This window comes from Pezoporus wallicus, unplaced genomic scaffold (assembly GCF_028554395.1).
Source record: "Pezoporus wallicus isolate ANWC-B61680 ecotype Strahan unplaced genomic scaffold, APGP_CSIRO_Pwel_v1 scaffold_13239, whole genome shotgun sequence".
NCBI lineage: Eukaryota > Metazoa > Chordata > Aves > Psittaciformes > Psittacidae > Pezoporus > Pezoporus wallicus.
Window position 1 is genome coordinate 7,606,658 of NW_026642052.1, and position 23,045 is coordinate 7,629,702.

At 37.1% G+C, this 23,045-nt stretch overlaps 1 protein-coding gene across 10 annotated transcripts in view; it reads right to left on the reverse strand.

Moving 5' to 3' along the window:
• Positions 1 to 148: 148 nt before the first annotated feature.
• Positions 149 to 23,045, reverse strand: part of LCORL (ligand dependent nuclear receptor corepressor like) — an 84,116-nt gene continuing 61,219 nt past the window's right edge. For 8 of the 10 annotated variants that reach the window (XM_057426815.1, XM_057426818.1, XM_057426821.1 and 5 more), the window contains 2 exons: positions 15,309 to 20,155; positions 1,108 to 1,260 (listed from right to left, as the gene is read on the reverse strand). In XM_057426815.1, the coding sequence (XP_057282798.1) occupies positions 1,247 to 1,260; positions 15,309 to 20,155 (4,861 nt within the window). In that variant the 3' untranslated portion in view covers positions 1,108 to 1,246. Of the gene's footprint in view, positions 1,261 to 15,308; positions 20,156 to 23,045 lie in introns of all 10 variants that reach the window. The other 2 variants (XM_057426825.1, XM_057426826.1) reach the window with 2 other exon arrangements.

Here is a 23,045-nt window from a genome sequence, read left to right on the forward strand (position 1 = left end):
TCCTTAAAAACTTTGTTTCATAGAACACAGTGTCTTCCAAGGAAATTGCCTTCTGGAAAATTGGTTCTTGGCAAGGACAGGAGAGACCACTTATTAAGAAGTTGAATTAAGAATCCTCTACTCTAGCTATTGAATGTATGACTCCAGAAAAGAGAAATATATCATATGGTTTTATTCTAACACTTTTTTATAGCTCTATTAATAATAATGTTTTGATGAATGAAGTACATGAACCTTGCCAAAGCTGATCTAAGCACGGAATGTCTACAACGTAGTTGGCTACAACCATTCGCTACTTCTTTGAGTAGAGTTCAAAATGTTGATGTTTACATTGAATTTCCAAAGTACACAGAAAAAAATGAAATAGGAAAAGCATTTACATCCATTTTAATTGGTGGCAGGCATAAATTCATAGAAACAAAGGGAGGAGAAAGACCATTTAGCAGAAACCTCAAAAAGTGCAGATACAGATTTGTTGAATGACAATCATTCAAGAGCTTCTCCCACAGGCTCAGCCCATTCTTTTAGACATTATGCTCATGACACACTGTCACACAGACATTCTCAAGATGGATGATGAAGATGAAAGCATACTGCAGAAACAACCTGCGTGTTTGGCGCATTTCACTCTGTTGGTGAAGGAGATCTCACGTAATTTACCTTTTCACTGCTTTGCTTCGAGGTAGTCGGTCTCCACCTGTTACAGACTTAGTTTGAGTTGTTATTACCATAAATCTTTACATGGTGACCTATGCCACAAATTACATAATATATTAACTTTCGTGCACAAAAATAAACTTGGGAAATAATAATTAAAGAACATAGAAAAATCACAATACTATTAATGGGGAACATCTGATTCTGATATAAATTTGTACTGCAAGAATTTCATGATGGTCAGATGTGAAACTTTATATTTAGAAAAAAGAAAGCATCAAAATGAATAATGCTAGTAATAAGAGAAAGCCAAATCACACAAGATCATTTCAAGATCAATGTAATGAATGCTTATTATTCATCAGAAAAAAAATAATCAGGAACAATGTATAAAATAATAGTGCAAGAACAGCTGTGATCTATTTATTCTCATCAGTTTTGAGATTTTGGTTAAAAACTTTACAGCTGGAGAGAGATGTTGCTGAAAAACTCAGATTCCACTCAGTGGGCTGATTAAGGCACGTCTTTATGGACTTCAAATGTTCAGTTTCTGTGTTCATGTCTATTGAATTCTGCGGCTCCGAGACTTTCACTTGTAGTGTGCTGTGAGAAAAGAAGTGGGGGTGGGAGGGGGGGGGAAAAAAGAGACAAAGTTTAGTATATTTTCTTCTTCCTCTGCAAACAAACAAACTGGTGGTGGCAGCCTGTGTATTCTGTGGGTTTTTTTCTGCTGTTTTACTGCACTATGGTTCAGAAACACTAAGATAGAACTTGACTGTACTGTGCTCTCCATGTTGTCAAAGTAGACGGGGCTTGTTCCTATTGAAATGGCATAGTCCTGGTGGTTGGCAGAGCCTGTCCCAGGCTCACAGTCCTGCTGATGCTGTTCCTCTGCACAGGAAGGGAGTGGCCCTTCTTAAACTGTGTCCAGCTGACTACTGTAAAACCATAGACCAGGAACTGGGCAAGAACTTGGGGCTGGGTGGTTTTGCTGACACTGTTAATACAGTACAGCCATGAAAGAGTTGCTATATTGACAGTGTTTATTTTGTTTTAAATCTAGGAAAGTAAGTAAAGGGAAGAAAGGAAAGAAACCCAGCCCTTTGTGGGAATCACTGAACAGATGATACTGTGTGGACCGCATCACGCTCTCATTGTGCACATAGAATCACAGAATAGCATCATAGAATGTTTTGGGTTGGAAGGGACCTTAACAGTCACCTAGTCACGAGCAGGAACACCTTCCACTGCTGAGTTGCTCAAAGCCCCATCCAACTTGGCCTTGAACGCTTCCAGGGATGGGGCATTTACCACCTATCTGGGCAACCTGGTTCAGTGTTTCACCATCCTCATCATAAATTTTTTTTCGTTAACATATCAAGCACTGTCATTACCTTTTCTCCATCCCTGCTACTTTTCTCTTTCCCTGCCTCCTTCCTGCAATTCATTGTTTCTCACAAACCTCTTCAAAGATTTCTAAGTGGATGAATGATGCAAAGTTGGAAGTATTTCTAATTACTGAGATGCTAAAAATCAAGTTGTATGTGTTGTAATTAAGGGCAGAAAGTAATGATTGTGCTATAAACTATCTGCACAGTTTCTCCTATCAAAGGCATGTTTAAGCAGCAAGAATCTCTTGTAGCATTTCAGGAAATCGGCTCCATCACAGTATGTTTAGGTGCAAAGTATCAAGGACTGAATCTGTATAGTATTTATAGTGTGCCCATGGGTGAACAGTCTAGCTGGGACATTCAGTAATCATCAGACTATAACCCAAAATACCTAGCTTGTGTTACTCGAATACTATTCACTGACTTTGATTATACTTCTTTCAATGTCATGGCAAGTAGGAAAGACAGCCTGTGTAACAGGTAAAGTCATTGTTACATTTCACAGAGCATCTGAAATGCGATTTCCATTCTTTTACATTTTAATGCAAGCTCTCTGGAAGGCCATGTGCCTTTCTGACAGGGTGGTTAAATGGGCATTTCTAAATTACCAACCCTAGCTCCTAACCCTCTGTAAGTGGGGTACTGCTCCCATGCCCAGTATTTCCTAGTGTGCTTACTCTTCTGCCTCTCTCGTCATGTTTTTGCTTTGTGCTATTTTCCTTCATTCTTTCTGAGCTGCACATGCTCATGTTGCTCTAATCTGTCCCTTCCCATAGGAGACAGAGAGTGCAAGTGTAGGTGACAGGGAAGACTTCAGTTAGCAATGTTACTTTCTTGAATTTACAGCTTCTTCAGACTTGAACTGTTGCCTTCACCACTATGCAGAAAGTCAAAGCCTTTTCTTACGGCCTTGGGATTAAGCGTGTGTTTGAGATGGTGCTAATGCTGACTGCTGCAGTCCTGCAGCCTGCCTCACCCCTACTGATTATGTGCTTTCCAGGCATGGCCAGGTAGCAAAACTTACCCTCTGAACAATCTACAGTTAAATGAAGTGAAGGCTGGAATGTTGTTACATTTGGGGATTTGTTTGTTGCTGGTGTTTTGGGGGATGGTTTTTGTTTGTTTTCATTTTGTTCAGGGTTTTGGTTTTTTTTTTGTGGTGGCTGTTGTTATGTCAAAGAACACAAATGCCTCAGGAATCAAGAAACTACGAACTCTGCAGTAGTACATACCTATAACGTGCTTTAAAGAACAGCATTTCTACTGTCTTTAAAGTAGTAGCCACATAAACCTTGTTTAACAGTGGGCAAATGCCAGACAGAAAAAGCTAAAGGCTTGGGCTTCTCAAATGATTTGGCATCTTACTTATGTACACAAACCAGGAATTGTACTGTTGGTGTGGCCCATTTTCCAAACAGCACTGCTAGCTGTAACTATGTATACTAGGGCTTGGTGGAATTGTGACCATAATTCCTTCCCCTTTGTTTGGACTGCAAACACAGAGTGCTGCGATACCCCCAAGCAGCGCTTTGCGTAGTTGGTTCTCTCAGGGACTCTCCTACTCTTTATATTTTAGGTTTTGTACAGGCTTGGGTACCAGGTGTAAAAGGCAGGACCGAGGCTGCAGAAGTAGAACTGATATGCTGGTAGTTGTGCAGTCATTTACCTCTCATGGAAGAGCTCTATGAAACTCAGGAGTCTGGCATTTTAAGAGCATGCGTAAAAACAGGAACAGGGAAATGTTAAATTAATGTTTTCATCAGTTCCCCAGTATAGGTAACATCAACATAAAAAGCTCAAGTATTTTAAGGAAATTTATTTTTATCACAGTAAAAGTGGAAAACAATAGGTCTGAGATCTGCACTAATATGTTTGTTAACCAAGAAGAACCTAGTCTTTCATCTTGCTTTTCACTTTTACCGGCAGTGATTTATTTCTTAGCTGTTGATGTAACCAGGCATGAAAATGGTGTATTTAGATAACTTTTTTTTAAAGCAGAGAATATAATTTAAGCATAACATTAAATAGAAGCAGCTGAATTTCTCCAGCCAGATCCATCAGCAGATTCTACTCTAAATTTTATTCCATTCTGCTTACAAAAGGTGCACACTGTGGCCCTCCTGTCAGGAAGACCTGCATATTACAGAAGCCAAGGAGCCTGCTCCAGCAGAGCCTGGAATGAGGCTGTGATACACCTCAGCTCTACAGCCTTCTGGAGTTCTCTGCTACCAACACTTGCACCAGTAAGAGGATGGAGGTCCCTTTATCTGTCCAGACAACAGGCAGTTACTGGTTTATATAACAGTCTCTAAAAAGGTTAGAATTTGCCATTCTGAAGCCATCTGTTTACTATTCCAGCAATTATCATCTGCTTTGGTTTTATTCAGTTGGGATTGACTCAGTTCATCAGCTTCTGTGCACGTGATTGGTGGATATCAGCTACTGATGCTCCTGTAACACTGAACATAAATTCCAGCCATGGAATATTCAATAGTTCTGCTTTCATTAGTGAATTTTAAGACAGGTCAACTGTGCTAACAGCCCAGTGAAAAGGAAGAAAAGAGTCTGTATTTTTTCAAATTCTTTGTATGATAAACTAGCAACATTTCTCAAAAACTCATGCTTTTCTTCATCTTTAAGTACTCTTGAAGTGCTGGCAACATTTACTGATTAATGTAAAAGACTTCCTATTTCAGAGTGTACAATAACTGATGTTGATAATTCTTGTCTTTTCTTAGAAAGTATATATATACACACATATATAAAAATGGAAATAAGACTATACCTTTTTGATCTGAAACAATTGCAAATTAAAAATCATGTATCTCAGAGAGCTGAGGTGTGTGTACCTGTGGTCTGTTGCATGCTCTACATGACTGCTGTGTGAGTAAGTATATCTGAACGAGTGATGAGGTGGGAGGCACCAGGTACCACACTGAGGATGTGGACACACGGAGGTTGTGTACAGTGACAGGACACTCTGCTCTTGCCTTCCTTTGGATGCTGCTGAACCTAAAACCTATGGGCCTAGAAAACTGTCAGAGATGACTCCAGGGTTTATTTTTCATGTGTTGCTACTCAGCTCCCAAGTCACCACTATCCAATCATCTCTGCATTTACTATCCTCCAACAGTGTTGGAGACAGAGGCAATTACCTATTTGTTATTCTAACAAATCACAGCAGACAAATTCAAATCGTGCCAGTGGACTCTGAAGTCCCATCTAGTCTCCCCTGGCTGAGCATGGTGTGTAAACTTCCGGGCCTGCTAGGACCGAAAAGGATCATCTCTCTCCACAAAAATTTCCTCCTATCATTAAAGCAAAAGGAATTCAAGAGATGATAGGTCTTCAAATTCGACCTTCTACTAAAGCAATCAGCAAGGGGCCTTTACAGTCTTCCAAGAGCTGAAGAAAACCTTGTTCTTTTCCCCACTTCCAGATACACTGCTCGCATACAAGTATTTGTGAAATTTTGTTTCTTTCTTTAGTTTAACCTAAATCACTGTCAAGATAACAGAAGTGCTGACTAATTAATAGGAGGATGTGACAGCAATACTGTACGTGGTAGGCTGCCAAGCATACACACACATACAAGTATTCTTTGAGCTTCTTATATTCCATGCAGTTTGGCACTGCATTTTTCAGGAAAACCAGGAATTTGACACCCGCTGTATGAAAACAACAAAATTGAGAAAACCTGGCTAGCTCAAGTCCATAGATTTGCTGAGTTAATCTCTGCCTACCATGTGTCAAGGCCACGCAGAAGAAACAGGAACAGGGATAAATGTTTCTTTCTGTTAGGCAACTCCTCAGCATTTCCCATTAGAGATTACCATCAAATGCTGTATTTGTAGGCTGTAAAATGACTATGAAACTATCACTGCAGGGTTATGTTTCTCTAAATCTTTTGCAACACTTATTTCATAAACACTTCTCTTTCCCACCTAGCTGAGGTCTACGGCAAACTGGTTTTTACCTTCCTGTCTGACAAAGATTCTGCAAACTACACTGTTAAACACTGCCATCAGTGAGGTGCAAACTGGCAGCCTGGAAAGCTTAAGAGCATCGGTGAGATACAGCACTGATCTAAGGCTTTTACAGAAAGGTTTAAAAAAATGCTGAGTAAGAACAGTAAAACTTCAGCAGCATAAAAAAAAATAATTTCTCTGTACAAAGCACTTAAACATTTCCCCCAAAAGAAACAGTGGAATAGATTAAGTTAAACCCCACAGCACTATAGTAGCCTCAGCACCCTTTCCAACAGAGGCTGATTCAGTAATGCAAGGAACATTGAAATGAAAGTAAACCAAGCACACACAGATATATTATCTCTAAAATTTAACTCATTGTTTCCACAATGCTCAAATGCAACAACAAAAAATCTACAAAGAAATCTACAAAGAAATTTTTTACTGTCTCGTTTCAGTTTATCAAATGGATTCTTGTTGTAATAAGAAATAGTTTGGGTTTTTTTTTTCAGCTGAGTGGATGGAATCCTATTTGGGAATCTGAGAGAAAGAAATGCCTTGGAAATAGACAACGTGCTCAACTAGATCAAAGCAAGCTGGGGAGATAAGCAATATGCAGGAGGCTTTTAAAAATTAGTCCTAAGAGCTGGATTTGACACAGTTGGACTACTGAAACAAATAGAACAGTACACAAGGAGAAGCAAGACATGGGGGGAACTGAATGTAGACAAAAAGACAAGGTAAGAAGTCAGAACCAGCTGTAGTCCCAGACTGAAATGATGGTGAAAAAATTGCTTTTGGTCTTCAGCACTAACTCAGAAATGTTTTTCTTGGTTTGAGGGGGAAAAAAAAAGTGTGGGAAGAAAGGAAATAGATACGAAATACATATGAAATACATGAGAAAGATAACTGAAGGAGGCTAGGAGGAATTTGCTGAGCACTTGTGGAACATCAGTGAAAGAAATCTAAGACAGTCTGACAGACTTCTCGCTCTTAGTACAAATCTCTTACCAGGTGAAAGAGATAGTATGGAGCAGCAGAAGTACAAAGATGAAAAAGATGCAGCACAAAACAAAACGGAAAGAAACCGGGCTGCACACATTCTGCTGTGCTCCTGAGAGCATGCTTTGACACTCACAAATGTACTGCTTGGAAAAAAGCTGATGCATGATCTGAAAATCAATTAAAGGAGAGCAAAGGATAAAGAGAGGACGCAGATGAATGTGGAACAACTGGAGGGTATTAGTCTGGATGGTCTGAACAGTGTTTCAGAGCTGGTTCCGAATAAAATCAAGGAATAAAAGCTATGGTGTGAAATAAACAGCAGTTCTGCAGGACCACGGCACAGTACCAATGCAGGTTGGGCAGTTCTTTCACTAAGACATAGCGTCATGGTTTAAGCCTAGCTGGCAACCCAGACCCACGCAGCTGCTCGCTCACTCCCCTCCCGCTCCTTTCCTCCCCTGGCTCCTGGAGGAATGGGGAGGAGAATCGAAAGAATGTAACTCCCACGGGTTGGGATAAGAACAGTCCAGTAACTAAGGTATAACACAAACCACTACTGCTACCACCAATAAGAATAATGATAATGATGATAAGGGAAGAGAATACAACTGCTCACGGCCTGCCAACCAATACCCAGCCCGACCAGAGCAGTGATCTAGTCCTTCTGGGTAACTGCCCCCACTTTGTATACTGGGCATGACGTGCTGTGGTATGGAATACCTCTTTGGCTAGTTTGGGTCAGGGGTCCTGTCTCTGCTTCCTCCCGCCTTCCCCTCCTCCCTGGCAGAGCATGAGACTCAGAAAGTCTTTGGTCAGAGTAAACATTACTGAGAAACAACTAAAAACCTCTGTGTTATCAGCTCTGTTCCCAGGCTGAAAGTCAAAAGCACAGCACTGCACCAGCTACTAAGAGGGAGAAAAATGACTGCTACTGCTGAAGCCAGGACACACTGGCAGCTATAGTAAGTCACAGATGAAGCACAAGTATGTTGGTGTGAAAATATAAGTATCATGATATACAAGAAGCAGTGGGATTGCCAACACTAGCAGAGAGCCAATGCCAATGATGGGAGCTGAGCTGTCATGAGTGGTCAGACATCCTGCTTGGGCTCGTCAGCCTCCCTGAAAAAGTGTGCACACTTTACATGCTCCTGTGAGAGAGGAAAGAAGGCAGAAAGCTGCAGGGAGAACACAGCCAGCCTGACTTACTAAAGCGAGTAATATAGAAAATAACATTGACAAAAATCACACATGGAGAAAAAAAAATTAAAAGTGAGCATTTAGATGAGAAAAGTTAGTCAGCTGAAAGCTGGCAATCCAATAAGGAGTGAAAAGAAATAACAGATGGCGGAGATATGAAAACTGAAGTAATTCAAGATGATACCTTATGCATTATAAGGAGAAGAAGGAGAGAGATGTGTCTCAAGAACAGCATTATTTTATCAAGATACACTGCAACCACTCAAAACAGTGAGTTTTGAGTGGTTGGAATATACTTTGGAATAGTACAAACATTTCTATTGTTTAAACAGTACCTTTAAGGCACAAATGCGTAATTACAGCAAAACAAGAGGACACTGCTAGGAAAAGAAAACAGTGTTTTGAGTCATAACCTGGTTAGGAACCTGATAAAAATGCATGGAGTACATTTGAGTTATTGCTCAGTTACAAAAGATTCAATATTTTATTTGAACAGTAGTGAAATAATATGTATTTTCTTTTCTAGATTTTTATACAGCACCATTAAAAAAAACTCCTTACAAGCATCAAAGTAATTAAAAAATTCCAATTAACATCTCACTTGGGACCTCAGTCAAGGTTTTCTCTTCAAATGGTGCATTAGAAATGTTCTCAGTACATATCGCTATACATATATAGTTACAGGTCTATAAATCATACATTTCTATATACCTGTATTTGTTAAAAAAAAAAAAAAAATCAAACCCAACAACAACAAACTTTGGTTTCCAAATCTTTTCTTCTGATTTATTTTAAAATATCTAAGAATATATTTTAAATAACTAGGAAGAAAACTTTGTTAATGAGGACTCCATAAACTTTCTTTGTCAGATTACACACCCAAGAAGACCATCATGTTTTACATCACATTGAACTACAAAGCATGACATCATCTCAAAGACCATGAAGAGCAGAACTGTCAAGCTGTGATGTTGCAGTGGTGTGTGAATTTGAATGCAGAATGTTGCTCTTAAAATCTTGGGCATCCCATATTGAACAATTTCCATTCAGTTACATCATCCAATTATTTGTTGATCATTGCAAAAATATCTGGCTAAATTAGAACCTGAAGGCTGTCAACAGCTTTCGGAAACAGTGTGTTGGGAAACCCTCAAGATTCAAGGCCATTTGAAAGCGCAGAGTCTCTCTTTTTTCATATTGACCATAGAAAACACCTTATGATAAGAAAATGCTGTTCTTAAAATATGGCAAAAATCTTCTTTGAATCAAATTAATATCCAGCTACCAAATGAATACAAGGAAGAAAGAACATAAAAAAAGAAAAATTACATCTACTAAAAGTTCACTTACATTTGAATCACAGTTTCAGGTAAGTTACTAAGACTCAGCACCACCCTGTAACACCCTGCAAATAAATGTTTAGACTTTCTCCTAAAATACTTTGGAATAGTACAAACATTCCTATTGTTTAAACAGTACCTTTAAGGCACAAATGCGTAATTACAGCAAAACAAGAGGACACTGCTAGGAAAAGCATAAACAGTGAATAAATGTGGCATTATATTTGGCTTGAAAAATCTGAAGAAGGTGCTGAATCATCAAATGACAGACTAGAACTTTCTTTTGCTGGAGTGAAAGAGGAATTAGGGAAGGAAACTCTACCCAAGAATACATTCAACAACAGCCCAGCCATCTCACACCATTTTAAATCTTACCCTCGATTCTGGAACCAGAATCTGAACTTCTTGAATGTAACTTACTCAGTTGTTTTGAATGTAACTTTGGGCTTGTTCAGCCTGGAGAAGTCTCAGGGGTGACTTTATAACAGTCTTCCAGTACCTTAAGGGCCTACAAGAAAGCTAGGGAGAAGGGTTTTACAAGGGCATGTAGTGACAGTGGGGAATGGCTTTAAGCTGACAGAGGAGGTTCAGCTGAGACATTAGGAATAAATTCTTCACTATGAGGGAGGAAAGGCACTGGAACAAGTTGTCCAGAGAAGCTGGGGCTGCCCCATCTCTGGCAGCGTTCGAGGCCAGGCTGGACGGGGCTTTAAGCAACCTGGTCTAGTGTGAGGTGTCCCTGCCCACGGCAGGGGGGTTGGAACTAGATGATCATTAAGGTCCCCTCTAACCCAAACCATTCTGTGATTCTATGAACTAACTGGAGATTCTAGTGTAACAAATTTTAGCTTTACAAAAATTTGGTGAAAGAAAAGAAAAACACTACTAGCTTTAGCATGTAAACGATAGAGGAATGCAAACTAAGGCGCAGTACACATGCCTCTATAAATTAAAGCATCTTTCTTGAACAGAATATTTTCGCAGAGTTCTACACCAAAATGTGGAATTGTTTCAGTATAGTGAACTGCTTTGTGATGGTCAGACTACATCAACTCTTCATTTACAAAATTACAAATTTGATTGACCTTTATCCTTTTCTAACACGAACTGAAGCTCTGCTTTAAGCTGTAAATTCCTAACAGAAAAAAGGATTTGAAAAGGGATACGTAGTTTTCATATTTTCAGAAGCACTAGGCAGGCCTGGCAAACCTGTTTTCTCTTCTAGAGAACAGCTTAAGCATAAAGACAGAAGCCTGTCTTTATTTATTCAGTTATTACCAGTTCTTTCTTTAAAGCTGAATAATTTAACCATTTCCTCAGGACTGAGGACAAATAGGAAAGCATGAGTATGGGTTTCTCAGTTTTTGAGGAAATAAAAAAGAAAATAAAACAATACTGAATGATGAAAAAAAACCCTCTTATGTTTTAAATTGTATATATAAATCCCACACAAAGGCTTATTGATCATGACACTAAACTACTGAAATTTCCTTGCAGGTAAAGGAAAAAAAAGACTTCAGAGTAGAGTTCTTTGACTCAAACAAGCAGAAGTATAAATCCTTAGCTCAGAACCCTCAAAAGAACCAGAGGAACAGCATACGCTAAGGCAAGATGCAAATGACGACAGTTTAAACCCCAAAAGTACCCAAGCTTTATGCACCTCACACTAGATCACATGATGGGAGAACAAGACAAGGGAAGGAAAGACTACATAATTGGATTTGGCAAATGGAATTCCAGAGTGTAAAACAAGATGGAGTATTAGGCTGTGGTATTAGAGCTGCTGATGTTGCATTAAGGGGAATGAGGCAGAGACCATTAAGTTCATTTAATTTATTATATATGTGGATTTATTATATATGTGTGGCCAACTGTATATCAAGTCTACCTTATTTGCTTTTATACTGCATTAAAAACAGCCCACTTACTGAGTAGAGTCGTTCATTTCAATATTGGTCCTGCATCTTCTATTAATTTTGTACCTTTATTTTATGGCTGTCTGTGAAAAAGTAGCTTTGTCTGGCAATTACAGTTATGAACATTTCTATCTACTTACTCTGCATCACAGGTGAAACTTACTCTGGTGAAAAGCTTTTGTGAAAAGAGCTAAGACAAAGCTGTTGAATCAAAATCAACAGATTTAAGACTGTTACACTAAGTCTCTTTTGCATTTTATGTAATCTAATATTTTAAATTTGTTCCATGCTAGGAGTATAAAATGTGCTACTTTATGAAAGAGAAAGCCTAAGAGACTTGCTAAAAAACAGTTGGTTTTGTCACTAGATCAAAAACTGATGTCTTCTACAGTAGTAGGAAAGCGATTCACATTGTAGCCTTATCCTTACTGGTCTGCACTACAACAAGACAAATAAGCAACAATAGGGGAATATTAATGGCATACTAATATAGATGTGTAGAGTTCACAACATTTTCCCTCCCAATTTTAAGAAAATTTAGCTTTGTCTTTTGTCTTATTAATATAGATGCAGTTTTAAGTGCACAATCGAGAATAATCAGACTCATGAAGATACCAAGTTTTCATAGTTAGATTCCTAAGTCTTGTAGTCAACTTTGAAATGATTACAAAGATTAGCAAATTCTCATTGTAAGTACTGCACTAACTTGATCTCATTAGAGATAGCATTTAAAGCCAGCATTCAAATATAATGAAAAATCAAAATTGAAAATTTATATTCTCTACCAACAAATACAATTGATTTTCTCTAAAAATCCAGACTACTGGAGAAAAGCCGAATTATAATGGAGAAAATTATTTTAGATGAAGAAAATATCCTAGCTTCAAGTGATTAGAATTGATTTTAGAAGCTTTTCTATGTGAACTCCCACCCTGACACAAAGGGTACGTAAACAGGTATGTGATGTCATCACAGCCTACAGTTCTGCCTGCTACTGTAGTAGGTCCACAGCCTCCTTTTGCATCTGTGATAAATCCACACCCTCAGAAGATTTTTTAAATACTCAGTACATTGTGAGTTCCTAAAATGGAGTCTTTTATAGTGTCCTATTTTAATGTTGAATAATAGTTTCTCTTGTTTCAGCTTGGTTCTCTTGAAGACTTTTGGCCAAGTCCAAAGCAATAGAATGTGTTCTCCAGTGTTACAATGAAACACAATGAACCACTCTCATGGAAGGAAAACATGAATGCTTCCCTAAAACCAGGCTTACATAATTTTCTTTGCCATCACAGAGGATAATAATGTTTCACTTTAGAAATTAAAATGGTCAGAACACTGAATCTGTGTTCTGTGTTGAGTAAAAGGGAACCATCCCCTACATATCAAACGCATTGTTGAAACAGTTCAAAAGTCATGTGGACCAAAGTATCTACCAGCCACCTTATCTTCAACAAAAAAGGCATTATGAAAAAGTGATTAACTCCCTTCTGTTGCTACAATGAGTACATGGCTAATTCTTGTTGCTTGGTACTACCTTGAGCTGTGAGAACTCAAATGCTTTATTCCCACTTGCACATTCTAGCATAAACTGAGTATACATAAAAATTTGTTAACAGTGTTCTGCCTATCTGCCACAATGCTTCACAATAAAACAGCATCACAACACCTTTTTCTTTCAAGCATATTCGGTAAGACACCAAGATCAGTTAAAACTTGACGAAAAACTTTAAATATTGACCATAAATGTGTAATAAGAACATTTCAGGCGTGACAACAGAACAATGATACAATTTATGATACCACATCAACAAAAACACAGTCTAAATAACATAAAAATGAATAATGATGTTTTCTTGTGCATTAAACTTCCAAATGCAGGAATTACGTCTGAAAACAGGTGCATGCACAGCCAGAAATCATGTTCGTTCTTTTTAGCCAGCAGCTATACTTTAGACTAAAAATGCTTATATGATTTCCTTGGCTAGTGCAGACAGTACACAATGTTGAACCAACGTGCCAAAACGAGACACCCTTTTCTATGTCAGACAATCCCCCAGTACTGCAATAGTACCCCTGAAAAAGATTTGGGTTACAAGTGTAGAGAGAATTCCAGAATCATCATTCTTTGTCTTTTAACATTTCGTTTACCAGTGAACTTTCTAAAGACGACAACTGATATGAGAAATTATGAATAAAAGCGAAAGTAACAAAAATTGTAAATGAGATAATGTAAAATATCAAAATAGTTATCAGATTTCCTAAAGATCCAAAACTAAAGGAGGAAAGTTATCAGGTAAATAAAACTGAGTCCAAATTAAAACTGAGACCATATCACAGTAATAGGTCTTGTATTGCCACAGCAAGAAAAAGTTTAAATATTTGAATGCAAAATTTTCTTTACTACAGTCTAAATTATGAAATAAAACTATGAGAGAGCTCTTCATTTGCAAAACAGAAACAGAGAGATGTTACCCTTTCCTTTTCTAGGCCTGGCTCTTACAGCAGTCTTGTGTCAAGGTTTGACCTTCCTAAAAACAAGATTTGTATGTTGAGTTTAGCTGCAAATCAGTGAACTAAAATACAAAATCATAATCTAAAGATAAAAAATGCTGTATTTTGGAAAAGCAGGGTTACATTGAATGAGCTTAATACAAAGAATTTTATCTATCAAATATAGCGTAAAAGAAATAAAGTATACAAGAGCCACAATGTTGTTTATACTACAACTTAAATAAACTTTTCAGTTTATTATCAGAGAGTTTTCTATAAAATATAATACGAAGGCAGACATAAGGTTTTCCTCTGGTATTTTGAAGAGTTCTTCTATTTCTTTGGGCAATATAATCAGACTAGCTAACAGATTATTGTTTCTGTAAATGAATACTTCTGCACTAATTTAATTCCTATTGTAGATTTTTTCTTTCACTTGGTGAGTATTGCACACCTTAGTTATTTCATTGAACTGAGTTGAGACTTCTGCTTAAGGAGATCTCTTCACCCAATAGAAAAAATAATTTCATAAGTGTACCCTCTTTGTAAGTAACATAACAGCCTAAGATCACACTCATACTGCAATGTATTGTAAATATCTAGCTTCAAAAATGGATTTAATTTCACACTAGCCTAAAGAGTTTCCAAGCCAATGCATTTAGCATAGTAACTGTGTATCATACTTGTCTAGCATAATTTTGCATTTTAAGTTGTTCTGCTAGGATTCAGTGGGCAAACACTTTATAGTCATCAGATTTCACCTGGCAATGAATGGATACTAAAACAAATCTCTGAATGACTACTTATCAGAAGTACATAGCGCGATTTCTTACCATATAATTATAAAATCACGATTGATTTACATTAGAAAACATTCAATGATGACTTTTTTTAAAAAAATTCAATACACTGAATTTCTGCTACATTTTCATGATTTACCCTTCCTCAAAATATGAGAAACTACATAGTGGAATGAAATTCAGTTCCTTTTGAAACCAATAACCAGTTGTGACTGAGTTCAGACATGTCAGAACTTGATTTGTAGTATGAGCTGTTTTAAGTTAGCTCTTTTCCTTCTATCTTGGTGCGTTATAGTTGTAATAGAATGTAACACACCTACTGTAGCTGAAATGTTCATGTAAAATATTACATACATTTTAAAATTCCACTTTTCTGCATTACTCTGATGCTATGCAATGGTTAATTTCATGATGTCTCTGGAATTAAAAGGAGGATCATGCAATTAAAAAAAAACAAAACAAACCCAAAGTGCTTAGTTGTTTGACTTCTCTAATTCCTTAAGACTATAATTTTAAGATGAAGGTGGGAACAGGAACTTACCTACTTGGTACTTTGAGTAATAAGTTGCCATTTGTCCTCTACTGCATGATTGTCTCTTATGCCTTTTCCTTATATGTGTATCAGTGGTCTCCCATTGTGGACTTTTTCTTTTATTTATTCTGATAAGAATTTCAGAATTACCAGCAGGATTATCATCACGGTTTACACCACTAAATTTTGAGCTGTGAAACTCGTCATCCAGCCTTTCAGTCACTTTAGAAGAAACAGATCCTTTAGATGTTTCCATTTCATTTTCGTGTTTCTTTAATGCATTTTGTTTAGTAGAATGGGACCTCAAAAGAGGATGTCTTTTTTCTTCCATATAGGCCTGAGTACTTTTACTTTCAACAGCTTCAGGAGAATAAATGACATTATTTAACTTAAATGAATTGTGCTGCTCAATATTGTTGATTTTTTTCAGAAATATCCTACAATCTTTAAAGGTTTTGGCTTTCCAAGTACTTTGAAACAATTTATCTTGGCTTTGTTCTTTTCTAACATTTTGTTGGCAACAAACAGTTCCATTTGTCTCTGCATGTGACTTAAGTATATTTGCTAAACCAGGATGTGGGTTAAACTCAGAAGATCCCATCATCTGTTGAACAAATGCATCTCTGGCTTCATTTTCAGTTGGTATGAGACTACTCTGAGATTCTACCAAAGTCTGAGTGGGCTGGATTTCTACTGTACTTTTTTCCTCGAGCTTGGGCATTTCACCATTGGTTTCCTCACTTGTACTTTTAAACAACTGGCTTTGGCAAAAGAACTGCAAATTTTTCTTTTTTGATTTCCAGCCTCCAGGAGCCTGGTTATAGAGCTTTTTCATCTGTCCCCACCTATCACACCGTAGCTTCTTAAACTCATTTCTTTTTAATCTGGCTAATGTGAAATTACTTTTCCTGCTTAAGACTGGAGACCTCACCATATTATGGAGTATCTGTAATTTCCCTGCTGTTTTGGAAGGTGAGGATAGTGCAAACTTTTTAAAGTGCTTTCTGAAAGGGCAAGTATTAAGATCAGACTGTTTAGCTTCCATCTTTATCTCTCTAGTACTAACTACTTCTAAAGGATTGCGAGCATTTGCCTTTCTCACTAGAGAGAGAGACTGTGTTTCTGTAGTTTGCATAAACCAGGTGCAGAGTTCATTCATGTTACACTTTTTCTGAAAAAGCATTTTTATAGGTGATGTTTCAAGTTCTACAAGGCAGGAGTCTAAAGGGTTTGACATTTCAGTATCACAGTCTTGTTCAATGGGATCCCTTTTTTCACATGCACATTTATCAAACTCATTTCCCCCCACTCGCAACCAGGTATTAGTTATCCGCTCAAATCTATTGTTTAGTTCTTCCAACAAAGTGTCACTTGAAGTGGAAGTAGGCCACCACCTGAGAGAAGGATTAGATGAAAAAATGGGATCCGATGATACTTCATTAATGGGCCCGAACTCACCATCCTTAAGATCCATTTTTACATTTCCTGAATTTCTCAGTTCTGAGGTATCTTTGGATGCTGTGCTCTGATTTGATTGCCTATGTTTTTCTGTTCGATCTTTAGCTTTTTTCAAATGGAGTTTGTAGGATTTATGTAGTAAGGCACTTCTACATGTAAATGCACTAGAAGATGCTAATGAATGTAAAAAATGCAGCGAGGGTTTTCTGTCTCTAGCAGAATGCCTCGATGGAATTTCATGTTTTCTTGACACTGTTGTAATAGCACTGTTTGTTTCATCCTCTCTAGAATCTTTCTGCATGCTCATTACTTGACCCATGTTATTGCACAGTTGATTTTTCCTCTCCGGTGGTAAATTTTTTTCTAACACACTCTGCTGTTGCAAAGGAGGCAAACAGTTGCTAATACTCACTTTTCTTTCTTGAGGTGAAACTCTATTAACAGTCACTGATATGCCGGAGATTTTTACTTTTGCTGGCCTGCCAGGTTTACGAATGGTGGTTAGCGGTTTCTTAATGGGCCGTATAATATTGCTGCACGGATGTGGCGATGTTAGGTTACTCTTGATAGGTCTGACATAGTCATAACCAGAGACCTCGTTTTCAGTAGAAGAATTTTGTAAGGCTTTTACTATTTCCGTAAAAGCATTTCCAGTTTCCACATCGTGCGTCGCTTTGCTGTGGTCGTTAGCAAAATTAGAATCAATATGCTGTGTGGGCAGAATACTAACTACATTTAGATTACTTTCAGAAACATGTCTCTTAGTTCTTCTTGACCTTCCAAAAACAACTGTCACAGTAATGTTTTTGTTGCTGTTAACTTCTTCCATTACTCCTGCATTCAAGTTGGTACTTTTACCATCACTACTAAGTTTAGGTCTAGGTTCTGTGCTTTCAGTCATGTCTACTTTTGGTTTAGGAGGCCGTCCAATAGGTCGCTTGACCTGCTTAATAACTTGAGGACCTATTTTCTTTGGTCTACCAGGTTTTCTTTTTAAAACCAGTTCACTGCCACTGCTTGATTTCTCCACAACTTCCTCATTTTGTTTTGAGTCATTTAAGTTAGTTTGACCAATTGGACAAGAGCTTGTAACTGCTTCTGCATAAACACAACTTGACTCCTCCTTGGTCTTATTTTCACTGTAATCACAATCCTTGACACAGATTGCATGAGAAAGATCTCCTGTGACCTGTTTGTCTAACAAAGTGTTTGAGTGCCCCTGAAACAGACAAATATCTGTGCTTCCTTTCGAAGATGCAGCTGCAGATGTCAAAGTATACTTGACTCCTTCACTACTATTAACCTCTGAGACAAACATAAGCTTAATAGGACTGGAGTAGTTTAAGGGAGATGAGATCTCCCTAGCTTCAGAAGTCGTATTTAAATCCCCATTGTTGGAAGCTGAACTGGATGAATTAAAGGTCAGAGATTTCAAAAGACTGTCATTTATTTCTTGATGTATAACCATTTCTTGTTTGTTTGTTGTCACACATACCGTTTTGATTTTACTGCTGCTTGGCACATGTGAATGTGGAAGGAAGCTTTGTCCTTTGTATCTCATTTCACTCACAGTGAAAGGCAAGTCTCTTCTAGCACCTAGGTTCATAACCTGTTCATATGTATTAAGTTTTTGATTTATTCTGTAGCTATCCGAGTTGTTAGTCTTTCTGGCTAAGCTTATTGTATCTTCTAAACGCTGTACAACAACTTGCAGATTTGTGTCTCTCACAATTTTGCTTATGTCACTGTGTCTTTCAGCTTGAGCATCTTCATTTAGTTTCATTTTTTCCAAACTTTCGAAAGAATTTTTTGCATTGTATGACTTTCTAAACACAATATTGTTTGTTACATACACAGAGTACCATCCAGGAGGCACAATGTTACGTTTAGTTCTGCCCAAGATCTCATTACTCTCATCCTGTAGAGGAATTTGACCAGTCTCATTTAAGGTTGCACAATCTCCTTGCATTTTTGCAAGTTTCGCCTGTCTGGCGGCAATAGTGCTGTTTTCTGAAAGAACTAGAAATCCAGAGCTCGTGTGAAAATTAGTAAGAGGTAGTTTGAAAGACTCTGTTTGGTGTAGTGGAAAGCACCTTGGTTTGGTTTGGCAATTCATGCATGGGTTATTTTCAAGATGTTGCAAAGCCTCCTCTTCTATCACAGTAAAACTGTGTCTTTTATTTGGATATATCTTATCAATTTTTTTGGTGGATTTCTTTGCAGTTCTCTCAGAAATTGCTTTTTTTCTTACAAGGGTTTCATCAAGGCTTGCAAGCTCCCTCTTGATTTGCAAAGACTGTCGTCGAATGAATGGTGAATCAGGAGAATTATACATTGAAAATAAAGTTTCCTGACGCTTGCGAAATCTTGTTTGGATGATTTTATTTTCCATTTGTTTATCATGTTGGCGAAGTAACTCCTTAAAGCTGTAATCACTTGCCTTAGCATTATGCAAAAGAGAGGTTATGAACTCTCCTAATTTGACATCGTTTTCTGGTGCCCTGTCACTGCTAGAAAGTTTTACAAGATTTGTTGCTATATCTGTAGTGTCTATTGATTTTAGCTTTTCATTAATACGGTCTATTAAATCTTCAAAAATGGCAGAATGTTCACCTTTGTCAGCCTTCTCAGGATTTATATAATTGTTGCTTTCTTGGTCTGTTGATAGCAATGTTGTCTCTTTTCGTTTGCATGTTTGACTCTCATATTCAAATTCTCCATTGCTTCCTTCAGCTGGCAAGAGGGATGGAGGCTGGTTGATAGAGATTTCAAGCTTGTTGTTGTCTAAAGTTGGGAAATCTATAACTGATCCTTCCAACGATTCAAATTCTTTACTCTGTACAGGTGATAGTGGAGGCGGTGATGGGCTGCGAGATCTATTTGAATTTTTAATGCTGTTCAAAAGATCACAGTCCTTGGTTGAATATGTACATGCTGTTGTTTTCCCAGAATGCCGGTGGTAATTTTGCAGCTGTTCAGCACAATACTTATGAGAACTACATGCTTTGTTCACCATTGTCTTAAGACATCCAATTGCTACAGCTTGGCTTGACAAAGAATGGAAATCTTTAATACAGACAGACAGAGGTGGTAAACAAGTGTTTGGTCTTTGAGTTTGTAAACAGCAACTTTTTGTCAGCATATGTCCATTGCAATTACAAAATGAAATGTGAACATCCTCTTCAGTAAGGGAACTGGGAGTTTCAGAGTGGACCAAATGTGTTTGCTTGCAACTGCAAGCTATAGGAAAACTTTCATCTTGTATTAGGAATTTTAACATAGCCAAAGTCTGTTGCCAGTGATATGAACAAAAAGACTCCAAAACTTTGCTTAATGTTGATTTTCCTTTTTGAAAATTAGCTGTTTCCTCTGAATTTGCATCAGCTGTTGAGCTTGAACTGAAAATGAAAACAAATCAAAACAAAATATAAATTACAGTAAAACACCGTATCTAATGTTTGTTATAATGGTAACTCAAACCTAAAAACGTGAAGTTTGCAAAATAGTTCTGTTCTATTTGCACTATTATGATCTTACTTGCAAGTGTCACTAGCAACAATGTTCATCTTATCTATTGCAGTGATAGTCCTACCATAAGAAAAATCATCAGGAAAAAATTAAGGGAAAAAAATAGTTTGAAATATAGCTTCCGATATCTAAATGTAATGAGAATAAAGTTAACTTTCTGATTTTCAAACTACCTTAATCATCAATGAAGGAAAACCTTGCCAGGAACCAAGGGAGTTTAATATTACTTGCACGCCACAAAAGCGAAGCACAGAGAGGGTAAATGACTCGCCTAAGGTCCCAGCTCATGGTTGTGGCACAGGCAAGAACAGATCCCTCTCTCCCAAATCCCACCCTAAGATATTCACATAGCAAAGTTTATTAAACGCTCTTCAGGATACTCGTAAAGATCCTTTTAAAGACATCTTCTATTGATATATTTGTTTTTTCAAGAATGCTTAATGGGCTAACAGAAAATTGTAAAGAATAGCCACTTGCTACTGTTATTCTTTGCATATAAATGTTTCCCTTCGGGTTTTTAAATAAACTGCAGTGGTGCATCACAGGCTCTTCATTGCAATATACTACACACACTTGGATTCCTTCATTAAACAGAGATAATCACCAGTGGAATAATTAACTTCTGTGATAAAAGTTAATATCCTTTAAATCTCAAATACAGGGTAGGCCTATATCTAAATAAGACTTCTGAACAGTTGTTCTCAAAGGTATTAACTCAAAATAAAATCACTCATAAAACACTACCTTAACTATTTAATGAATTTCTTATAAATTAAAACTAATGTCACTACTTACCTAATAAAACATTTATATTGAAAAGCTGAAAATTTTCCATGGCAAAAATTAATACAGATATTTTTTCAATTAAATACAAAATCCTTATTGCTGAATAGCAACTATCAACAGATAGTTAACACCTAACTCAAATGTTTTAGTGAAACCAACTGCATAAGTAGAAAATATTATAAGAATTCTGTTTTAGAAAAGTATGTATTGTTTAAACATATCACCAAACTCTGAACATGACATTAACTTTTTGCCTTGCTATTATCTTGTGTAATTTTTTTTGCATTTAAGCCTGCCCTTTGGAAAAAGAATCATTTTGATTTGGTCTACAATTGTATTATCAAAGAAGAAACATTTAAAATTTCTATAAAGTTACCTATTCATTAATTTGCTCATACCCAATGTTACTGGCATCAATAATAACTTTAGCTTAAAGTTTTTTACTGGAAGTTACATACAGAAATTTGTACTTTTATTGTCTCATTGGATTTTAAAGTTTAGAGCATAAAACAAGTTAACTATGCTTAATAATTCCTCATGTTTTTTCCTTCGCCTGTAACACTTAGTATGAAATGATATATATTAGAAATTAAGCATTTAGATGATACTAACTCATAAAAGCATCAGATAATTGTGAAGGCACTAGTTGAAATTGCAATTATGTTTAAACTTAAATAATTGAAGTATTAAAAAGAAAAAACCCTCTTTACACTTTCAATCCAAAGTAAACCCAACATTATTCAAGGGCATGTCACTGTCAGGATTTAACTGGTTTGAGACACTGCTTTACTGAGAAAAGTCTGAGTGTTACTCCATCCAACCACCTCAGGAGTCATGAGGTGTTGAAATGTATTGCTACACTTGTGAAATCAAAGCTTATTCTAGTAATACAATTATGGATAAAAGCTAATTCCCCTCCCATCACTGCGACTTCAGTTAAATAATGTTTTGAAAGGCCAGACAGAGAAAAAAAACACCCAAAACAAAACCAAAAATCCCCCCAAAACATGGCACTAGAACTTCAATATTTTGTTTGTAAATCTCAGTAAATTTGTTAGGTACTAATCTGGAAAAAAGATGGCTATTGTACAGTCTTTTCAGACTCCAGGCAGATATCTCTCTAGACTCACAAGGTATGTATAACGGAGTTTCACTGGAGAGCTTTAATAGGACCTGTTTTCATAACTGCTATTTAAAGTATGCTCACTGGTGGCAGAAACTTCCAGAGCACTAAGGCTCTCTCAAAGTCAGTAACCAAAATTTCCGAAGGCCTCGGAACTGCTCTGAATTTGCTATATGGAGATCAACCAGTTGTATAAAGTAATATCCTGGTTATCACACACATACTGGACATTCTTCCAAAATGATTTCTTTTCAACTTATCATAGCCTAATGTCTATAACCTGCTTTCCCTTAATGTGTGTTAGTTTCTAAAGCTGACAGACAACTTCAGCTATTCTACTGCAACAGCACCCCACTCCACATTTCTTCCAAGTTTATGAAAACACACCAACTCCTTACTCTGTTATCATTTTGGGGAACAGCTTACTATGCAAACAAATTAAAGCAATAAAGCAACTTTTTCTTTTAAGTGTCTCTCTGTAGAGCTGTCAATATACTTAAATTTTTAGGAGCTTTTCAATAAAATTATGGAATTAGATTTCAGTTTCCTGTAATTGCTGCCTATAGTGGTTTTGATTTGTGTCATCATACAGTAATTTAGGCTATCCTTAAGATAAAAGGCTTAAACAATTCCCTAGAAGGAACAGCTATCACTTTCCCAATTGCATACTTTCTTCACAGAAGAGTCTTCTACTTTCTACAAATCACACGGGTAGGAAACTGAGGGAGTAAGAGGGTCAATATGCACTGCTCACCCCGGTGCCTTTTGTGCACAATATCTCCAAAGACAAAAGTTAAGCATGGAACGATGTTATTTCCCTGCTGGAGGACAGGGATGGTTAATACCATGGA